The sequence below is a fragment of the Egretta garzetta genome, unplaced genomic scaffold (assembly GCF_000687185.1).
Source record: "Egretta garzetta isolate BGI_Z169 unplaced genomic scaffold, ASM68718v1 scaffold293, whole genome shotgun sequence".
Taxonomy (NCBI): domain Eukaryota; kingdom Metazoa; phylum Chordata; class Aves; order Pelecaniformes; family Ardeidae; genus Egretta; species Egretta garzetta.
Genome location: NW_009259318.1, coordinates 3,973,303 through 3,983,400, shown reverse-complemented (window position 1 = coordinate 3,983,400; position 10,098 = coordinate 3,973,303). Strand labels below are relative to the sequence as shown.

At 44.2% G+C, this 10,098-nt stretch overlaps 1 protein-coding gene across 3 annotated transcripts in view; it reads left to right on the top strand.

The window, feature by feature from the left end:
- Positions 1-8,927, top strand: part of ETV6 (ETS variant transcription factor 6) — a 93,343-nt gene extending 84,416 nt beyond the window's left edge. For 2 of the 3 annotated variants that reach the window (XM_035892060.1, XM_035892058.1), the window contains 3 exons: positions 1,734-1,876; positions 4,666-4,766; positions 8,068-8,927. In XM_035892060.1, coding sequence (XP_035747953.1) covers positions 1,734-1,876; positions 4,666-4,766; positions 8,068-8,173 — 350 coding nt within the window. In that variant the 3' untranslated portion in view covers positions 8,174-8,927. Of the gene's footprint in view, positions 1-1,733; positions 1,877-2,167; positions 2,343-4,665; positions 4,767-8,067 lie in introns of those variants that run through there. The other variant, XM_035892059.1, reaches the window with a different exon arrangement.
- Positions 8,928-10,098: the final 1,171 nt, after the last annotated feature.

The following is a 10,098-nucleotide window of genomic DNA, read 5'->3' as shown; positions in this document are numbered from 1 at the left end:
TAGGCGGCTGGGCTACCTGTGTGACTTGGGGTGGGGGGACAGGGAAAGGAAGGCTTCTCTGCATCTGTGTGCCAAGAAGGGACCCGCCCAGGCTGGTCATTGGCAAATGCATACAGAGGAGAATTATTTTCTGTCCTGGTCCCAGCTGCAGGTACCTTATTCTGGGTGAGAGGGAGGAAGCTATCACTGAACAACGTTCTCATCCATGAATAAAAAAAATGGAAATTGGTTTCTTTTTTCAAATTAAAACCCAGAAAAATTTCAAATGGGAATGGACATTTTTCTGTGAAAAATGTTAAAGAAAGTAAGGTTTTTTCCAACCAAAAAGCCTGACTGCCTCTTTCCTTTCACGTTCCTCCTCTTGTAGATGTCATGGATGAGGTGACCATCAGGGTGGGTTTCAGCTGGAATGGAAACCTGCAATTTTTGCCACAGGTCATCTCTACAAAATGCTTTGTTCTCCACAGGACTGGTAGGAAGAGTTTATAGTAAGGTCACTGGCAAACAGCACAGTTTTAGAGACAGGACAGGTTTCAGAGATACTCTTTACTGTTCAAAAATGGGAAATACCTCAATAATGTTAATATTTCTAACCATTTCAGGTGTGCTCATTAAATGTGTTACTCACATCCCTTTTCAAAAAGCATTTTATATTCTCATACTGAACATGTCATTGTCCCTATTGTAAAACGTACCAACAACCCCAGACAGACAGGAGCAGAAAGACAGGCTGACAAGAATCCATTTTACCACCGAGAAGCTAGATGCCTTTGGTTCCCTGCCCTTTAACCGCTCTAACAAGCCATCTCTCACAGGCTGGTTTTGCTTTCAAGGTAAAATGCAACTCTGTGGCCATCTGAGAGATCTGGACAGTTGAGCTATAAAACCCCTGTTGTTTCTGACAGCAGCAGAACCCCCAGCTCTGTGCAATTCGCTTTCCATATTTCATGGTTGCCAGTCATTAATGCCGTGCTGCGCACACACACGTTGCGAGCAGGAAGTAGGAGCAGCTCAGCTCTTGGCTTCCCTGGTCTCAAGAGACTGCCATGAAACTGAAAAACACTAAACTAAAACCTGAGTATCTGTTAGACCTTTAATTAGCGACCTAAGGAGTGTTTGCCAAGAGGAAATTTGAATTCAATTATCCAAATAGAAAGTATTTAACCTCTCAATAGCACTCAAGTAATTATAATACTTGGGTTTTTTTCAGGAACCTGAAAAAATAAAACAAAAGGCAAATTCAAAAATGGTAGAAGGTGTCGATTTTATATCACATGGAGTATGCAAAGGAAAGCTGTAACATTGCTCATGCTTTAGACCCCTCACCATAGCACAGAAAGGGGCAGCCTCAAGCAGGGAGAGCAGGTTGCAGGATTCTTGATTTCCCCACTGAAACAGCCAACAACAGTATCAAGGCCAACAGTGGTAGTTTTCATGTGCATCAGTACAACACTAAACACACAACTAAGATCAGCAGGTCATCTCACGCAGCTTTTAATGGAATAAAGATGCTCAGTCAGTGTCAGAAGGACTAGGCTGCATCAGAAGAGGCTGTATATTCCAGTACATTTTGCAAACGTCAGTCGATACCAACCAAGCCACTTGCATTTCAGATTGTAGCAGCTGTTTCAGCCCTGATCCCAACTGTCCTTTCACTACACATCTACCCAAAAGTTTCCAGAATTAATCCCAAGGAAAAAAAAGTCAGTATTTTCTTGCTTCTCTCTTCACAGACTGTAGGTTGCTTTGGGATTATGTTTATCAGCTGCTTTCTGACAGCCGGTACGAAAATTTCATCCGATGGGAAGATAAGGAATCCAAAATATTTCGGATAGTGGATCCCAACGGGCTGGCCCGGCTGTGGGGAAACCACAAGGTAAGGAAGCGATAAAATTTTTCTCCTATGGCACTTCACCTCTTGTAACATCACAAGATTCACTTATAAACAGGGGAAAAAATGAAGAAAGCATGTGCATATAAACTACTGCTGGGAAGTTGTAATCCTTCATTCTACGCACATTAGAAATATAAAGCATCCAGCCTCAAGCACTAAAACCTATCCTTCATATAGAGAACCTGTTGGTTTGGTTTAAAGGCATTTAGTTATAAATGCATTTAATTATAAAATTACATGGAGTGCAAGAATTAACGGTCCTTCTCTCTCAAGGCATCTCATTTCTTCCTGAAACCAAGGATGTTCTGGTTAGATGTGGTCTACAAGGAGCTGTATACTACAGCTCGGCAGGAGCTTTCTGTCTGTGTTCCTGTCTGCACCGACATTCAGATTTCACATGCTGTCCTGTGACAGACACCAAATGCTGCAGAATTATGTATTTCCTTTTAAGAGGGTAATTCTGCTTTGTTCTCTGGAAAGCAGTTACTGATTTTTGCAGTTTGGGGCTGAGTATGTACAGATATATCTATATGAGTATACGCATATGAGTACATTCATATGAGTATATGAGTTGTCAGCATGGATTTACAAAAGGGCAATCATGCTTGATCATCCTGATATCTGTCTACGATGAAATGATTAGCTTGGTGGATGCAGAGAACAGTGGAGGTAGCTTATCTTGACTTTAGAAAGGCTTTTGAGACTTTCTCCCATAATATCCTCACAGACAAACTAATGAAGTACAACCTAGACAAGAATAGAGGGACGTAGATTGAAAACTGGTTGAACTGGGCTGAAAAGGTTGTGATCAACAGCACGAAATCCAGTCACTAGTGATGTTACTCTGGGGATTGGTTCTGGAGCCAATACTGTTTAACCTGTTCATTAATGACCTGGATGATGGGACAGAGCGCACCCTCAGCAAGCCCTCAGACAATAAAAAACTGGGAGGAGTGGCTGATAGACCGGAGGGTTGTGCTGCCATCCAGAGGGACCTGGATATGGTAGAGAAATGAGCTAACAGGAATTTCATGAAACTTAATGTGAAGTCCCCCACATGGACAGGAATGACCTGGGGAGGTGTGAGACTTTACATTTGCCCTTGTTAAGGTCATGAGACCCCAGGTGTTTTATTGCTCAGACACTGGAGCAGGTTGCCCAGAGGGAAGTGTGGAGTCTCCATTCTTGAAGATGTTCAAAACCCAACTGGACACAGTCCTGAGCAACCATCTCTGGTTGACCCTGCTTTAAGCAGCGGGACTGGACTAAGTGGTCTCCAGAGGTGCCTTCCAACCTCAACTATTCTGTGATTCTATATATGAGTATACATAGCCTATAATCTTGATAATGTAAAGATATTCTCATGTGACTCATGCTTACAAGAACATGTGTTTTAGAGGTCTTGGGCTGCAGCACTGGGAATAGAGAGTTCTGCCCTTACCCAGCATCCATGCTAAATCGGGCCTTGCCGTCATGTCTCATGTTGAGTGTCTAAAACTGAAGCTACTTCAGACCACTAGCCACTTGGGAAACACAGGCCCTTTAGCATGTAAGAAATGGAAGAAGCACACGTGGTAGTTCAGGGGGCTTCCCAATGAGTGGAGTCTAGATTTTTCAGGGAAAACATTGTCATTGTTAAGTGCTTAATTGCCACAGGAGCTCTTTATGTGGCCTCCCTTAGCAGAGCCGTAGGCGATCAGGGCAAGCAGAGGAGGTCTGCTCTTAGGGGGCATTTTTGACAGGTGGATCAGTCTCATGTAATAAAGCCAGGTCAACGCTACAGACTTCTTCCTGATCTTGGACTGACAGAGCTGTGCCAAGCCAAACTCCAAACATGGAGGCTCACAGAGCAAAAGCATGCTTCTACTAGTTTGGCATGTTTCGCCCATGGCAAGGCAGCTGCTTTATACTCTTGCAAACATGGCTTTGCCAGAATAGTTGTCTTTCCGCTGGGAGTCTCTTTGCCAGTGTAATAACCAGTGCTCTCTCTACCAGAAAAATATTCTTCATGTAGACGTAGCCTAAGGGACTGATCCTGCTGTCCCAAGTCAGTACTATCAGGGGCTGCCCAGATGCAGCTCTGCCAGTGCCCATCACCTCTGCCTTGTGACGCTCCACTTCGGCAAGGCCGTACCTCAGTCACCCCGCAGTGCTCTGGCTATGGCCTTTGGGGTCAGAAGCTCCCAAAACAAAGGGGAAGCTCTGTCACAGAAGCAGATGTACAACCTAACGGGCAAACAGATGTACAACCTAACGGGCTTCTTGATTTACACCTGTATAACAAGAGGAGAAACAGGCTCGCAGTCTCCACAGTGCTCTAAGCATTAACTAGGTAATGAAGGGGAATCCCAGAGGAACAGCGCTCTCAGCAGGGGTTGCCGACAGGTTCACTCTATTAGCCACTGCTCTTAGGCTTTTACAAAAGGTGGTTTCATTAAGAACAGGCCTGCCACATCCCACTTGGCATGAGCATCTCCCTCCATCTAATGCCTCCTCTTGTGGTTGATGAGGCCTTTTGTTACCTGTGATCCAAGGAACTGTATAGAAAAACCTCACTTGGCATTTTTGTTAGACTTTCTTGCTTAAACTGCCCTGTAAGTAAAGAGACCCATAAAAATTTGGTGATGAGGGCTGGAGGGGCAGGATGGGCTTTGCGACGTGTAATTTCTTGAACTGACTTGGTTATTTTAGCTAGCTGTGATAGTTCTGCAACTCCTTTTGGGGCTTAGGAAGGTTCTAATGAATTTTCCTTTCTCTTTTGAAAAAAACAGAACAGAACAAATATGACTTATGAGAAAATGTCCAGAGCCCTACGCCACTACTACAAACTAAATATTATCCGGAAGGAGCCAGGACAAAGGCTTTTGTTCAGGTAATTTTTCCTTTTCTTTGCCATTCCTTTCTACAGACAATTAGTTCTTGAAGATGGAGGATGGAATTGTGTGGGGGATACTTCATTTTCACAGCTATAACACAGGTGACAATGGGCATATATTTGTAAAAGCTGTCTAGGCAAGTGCTTCCCAGCTTTCAAGGCAACTGCACCAGTTTACGATGTTTCAATGATCAGTGGAGTCAATAGAAGTCTTTTCACTTGCTTCAAGCAGGCTGTGCCACTGTTTAAGACCTTAGCTAAAATTCATGACTCTCAGCCAAACTGCTGGAAAACCCACTCCAAATTCACTTCTTAGAGACAGCTGTCGGTGAAAGCTAAGCAGGGAGCAGGCATTTCCGCAAGCGCATCAGCATCACAGAAGGGAAGTGCTGATGACCGTGTCTTCAGCCGTGCTGCCTCCAAGGAAGGAGGGACCTTCAAGAGCTGTTCATAAAACCTAACACATTGAATTGGATGACACAACCAAGACTTTAGGAAATAGCGCCCGAGACAGCGTAAAGCAGGGAGTTACTTGTACCAGCTTGAGTGCGGCTGGCAGAGAGCGAGAGCGCTTCAGTTCTTTTCAAACGAGACCAGCAAATCCTAGTGCGTACGTCTGACCCACAGAGCACTGAACTCAGACCGAAGATTGCTTTGATGTCAGTGGTCTGGATCTAGTAATGCGCTTGGAAATGATACCAATAGGAAAGGCAGTCTTGGAGTTTGTTTTCTTAAATAGCTAACAGAACTGCATTAGCACTCAAACTATCTACAGCTGAAAAGGTTTCTGTGGAATGTCTTGTTTATGTCAGACTTAGGTCGGGGAAGGAGAGTGAAGGGAAGAAGGAATAACAGGCAAAATCAACTGCGTGATTTTAAATTTTTTTTGCGGAAAGTTATAACAAGGTTGCTCCATTAGCAGCAGTACCAAGGGAGGCAGCCTGGATTGCTGTGGCCTTGTGTGAAGACTGTGTTGCCCAGGGGGAATTCTGCAATGCTGAACAGTGAATGTGCTTATCTTGGAGCCTGTCCTTTGGTGGGGGCACAAACAAAACAGGAGTCCATCTCTTCTCAACCAGGCTGCCTATTTTCTCAAAACTATAGAAACTTAATACCCTTGGAGACCTCAGTTCCTCTGTCCAGAATTGACCAACAGATTCAAAGGTCACCAGGGAGCATAAAACATGAGCATATAAACCTCATTTCCTTCGGAAACTGGAAAAAAAAACAACAAAGCATTTTTTGCACAATTCCCAATAAAAACTTATTGATGTTGTTTTCTTAGACCTATTTATATCTGAAGAGAAAAAGAAGAACAGCTGCAAAAAATCAAGCCATTAATGTGCCTTTCTTGGCTATTTCTCACAAGCACAGAAATAATAGGAAATGTGACTTTATATGTTAAATGCAGGCAGTTGTCATCCGCAGATATCTGAACAGCACTTGAAGTAAAACGGAGTCAGAGAAGGGATTTCTAATAGGTTGCCTGAGTGTCTTCTGCAACAAAAGAGGTCACAGAAACTGTTTCTTCATTAGCTTGTAGTTCTGGGTTGGTTTTTTTTAAATGTAATCAAACGCTATTACAAATACCCATGCTTTTGAGTTTCTTGACATGACTTAAAACACAGACCAGAAAGAATACCCAAAGTACTGCAGTACAGTTCACATCAGCCCGTTTCCCACATGGTTTAGGAAACAGAGCAGAGGGAAGGTAGGGAGGGCAGCGGGATCACTCTCTGTTTTGATTTCATCCTCACGCAAGATCAACAAGACAAGCCCAGGATTTAAATCAGGGCAGAGTCTGGCCCTGTAGGCTTTCGTGCGTTTTCACAGCGTAGCCAGGGACTGATTCACCACTTCTGTATGCTAGTTTTTCACCACCGTAACACCATTTAGATCAGCAGCGTTCTTCCAGCATACAAATGGGAGTGACACAGCAGTGAGTCACAGCCCTTCTCTTTTTTTTTCCTAAATGCATATGTGCACATGATTTCCAAAATTAGAAAGGGTGGCAAAAGGTTAGTTCCAGGCTGTGCTATGCGTTTGTTGAGAGACTCCAGATTTCTCAGGCAGAAGGCCCTCAGCTTTATAACCTCAGAGGCAGAAGAGGAGGCAAGTCTTGCCCATGAGCTTCAGCAGTGATTTTTCTGGGTCAGTGATCGTAACGAGGCTCCTGTCAGTTGGTTTTGTTTTCACTGGGGCAAGGATACTGAGCATATCATCAACCTGAAATAAAATCAGCTCCTCTGATTAACACATTTTGTACTGCTGAATGTTAGCCAGTACATCGTTAAGGAAAGACTGTGAGATTTTGTAACACTTCCAGCACAAACATCTTTCATCCTAATTTCTCCAGAAGTACTTACGAGTTAGGAAAGTGGTTTGTGCTTAAACTAGGATTTCATCCTTCCTGTGCCACTCTCTCTTCCTACGCCAGTAAATTCAGAAAGAAAAAGCAGAGCTTTTCCGTGCTATCTTTGCGCACAGTACACGAAAGCATCCTGGCAAAGATCAAGACTGCAGACTTGATCTGCAGGCTGGTGGACGTCCTTTCCCATTTCCTACTGCTGCCATGCCTCCCCGGAGGCAGTTTCTGTTTCTAGCCCCGTGCAGACTCACTGCACCAAGGCATTAGTGCTGGGAGCCATGGCATTCATTTACAGAGCATACTGCTTCATTACAATTACGCTTGCTATAGTCACATGGGAGGAGACGGTCTTTGCTCACAGTTCCTTAGCCCAAAAGCTTTTTCTTTCAGGGCTTTTTCCATTTCCCAGAACTTGTTCTAACACGGTCTTTGGCTTTTTCCACCACCGTTCCTTTGGTGTTTCATGTTCCCCTTCACTCACCGATGCACAAGCCTGCACAAACCAGTAGCCCTCTGACTCTCCCCACCGTGCAAGTGCTTTAGCTTTGAAATGTGCTGGCCATAAAGGTCTTTAATGTTTCTGTCACCAGACACCTGAAATGAGTGTACCCGTGACATACTCTCAACTTACGTGACAACAGCAAACAATATGAGGGAGAAGAAGTAAATAGCATTCTTTGGAAAAGGCTATGGGATTTGGTTCACATTTGGACTTTCAAGGGTGACTGCCTGTGATTTTTTTTTTTGGTTTCCTCTCCAGGTATGGAGGAGGGAAGACACCAGTAGGCTGGGAAAAGCTGGGAAATACTAACTCATTGGGAGGATACAGCAAAGATGATTCTGGAAGCTGTAGAGCTCAGGGGCCTCAATGTCTTGATGAAGGTAAAAGCTGAGACCACTGGAAAATCTGCTTGTTTCTCTGTTTTGCAGGTTCATGAAGACCCCAGATGAGATTATGAGTGGCCGAACAGACCGCCTCGAGCACCTTGAATCCCAGGAACTGGATGAACAAATATACCAAGAAGATGAGTGCTGAAGGGAACTGGTGCACCGCCTCTGTGGGTCCATGGGAGAAACATCTGCCCAGATGGTTGGCACAGTTTGGGAGGGGAAGCAACAACACAGAAGCAGTACTTGGGGTCACTGCTTAGCTTGAAGACCACGCAGGACCTGAAGCACCTTAACAAAACAAACTAACAGGCAGAAGTGGTGCTGGCAGAAAAGGAAGGGGGAGAAAGCCGGGACTTATGCACTACTTCACTGTTCCTACCAAGTCTCCCTTGAGTTCTTTTTTTCTTTTTGGTTTGTTTCAGTTTGGGGGAGTTTTTTGTCGGTTTTTTTTCCCTAATAAACATGCAGTTTGACTTTCCGTATCTCACATAGGACAAGACGTCAGATTATGCTTTTTTTTTTGGAAGGCTTTCCTATGGAAATAGAGCGCTCTTATTTTCTGTGCAAGTCTCATGATGCAACACCGCATAAAACAATAGCAACACAGAAGGGATTTGCTCAAGGGTTCCAGTTTGCTCGGATCAATTTACATGTGCTGCCACGGGGAAATGTGTTGAAGCTACCAAAAGAATTCTTACCACACATACCTGTCAAATGAAGAGGAGTCACCCTTCACGTGTAGGCTGGGATGTCATCCCAGCATAGTTTGGGCTCACGATGAGTCCTGCGAGTGGCTGTTAACTGCTGGAATATGGACCAAAACCAATCACCTAAGTGCTCCAGGGAGGAGAAAAATAAATGTGACAAACCTCTGCAATAGACTGATGTTGACGTTTTCCCTCCCTAGCGTTTCATATATATATATGTATATATATGTAACCCCCACAATATATCCACAGTGCAGAATTTCAGCTCAAAGCTTTCTATAAAAAAGCAAAGGCTGAAGCGTCTGTCATTACAAAAGGGAGGGGTGTTTCGGATACCTTATAGCAATTTGGGGGTGAAAGGTGAAGGACTGTTCCTTTCATGGTAAGGAGAAAGCAAAGGGACCCATCACCGGGTCTGTATTACTCGGAAACCTCTCCAGCATCATCCTGTGCTGCTGGAGAGGTAGATGATTCACCAGTCTGAAAACTGATGGTAGAGAACTAGAGACCAAATAGCTATACTTACGTCTTTTAATTGATTTTGGCTTTGTTTTGGGATTTGGTTTTTTTATGTCTCCCACTACCCTCCCCCACCCCACAGCTCTGCCATTAAGGGAGCTTGTCTCAGCTTGCCTGTTTTTAACATGATTTAAAAGACAAGAAAGAAAGAAACCCTACAGCCCTGTTGATTTCTGGGGGTTTGGTTTTGTTCTGGTTGCAAGGTGCCCCATTTTTTACACCCCCAATTTGGTTTTGCTGCACTGAGGGTGCTTTGCATGAGGCAAAGAGCTATGCCTCGGCTGGCCGCAGAAGGCTCAGCAGTCCTGGATGCCCAACACAAGAGAAACTACCGGCCCTTTTCATTTCACATTGCTTGGGCCACCATGACAGGAAAGCCTGTGGTGTCCAGGCATCCAGCCATCCATCATCAGTGGCGTTTCTAATGGAAGGAAGATCTGGCAGCAGAAATGATGCTTGCAGAGGGAGAGGATGTATAGAGAAACTGTGCAGGAATCACATGGTGTCTGGAAGAAAGCACGTCCACACCGCTTCATTAGAACAGAAAGCCTCTTTGATGGGAACGTGCATACTAGAAATGGAAAAAACCAATGGGCTCATCTAACCTGTTTCAACCAAAAAATAAGGTACATTCCCATGACAGAGCTTTTATCAGCTATTAAACAAACACAACATTTGATCTGACCACATACTTAACAAGAGGGCTAATCTATCCAGGAAAAAATGGCACTGGGCAATGAATAGCGTTCCCCGTGTTTAAATAGAAAGAGTCCAATCTCACAAAAGACTTCATATGGAGTCGCAGGTCGTAGACGGAACAGCTTTGTTAAGGGTGTAGATAGGC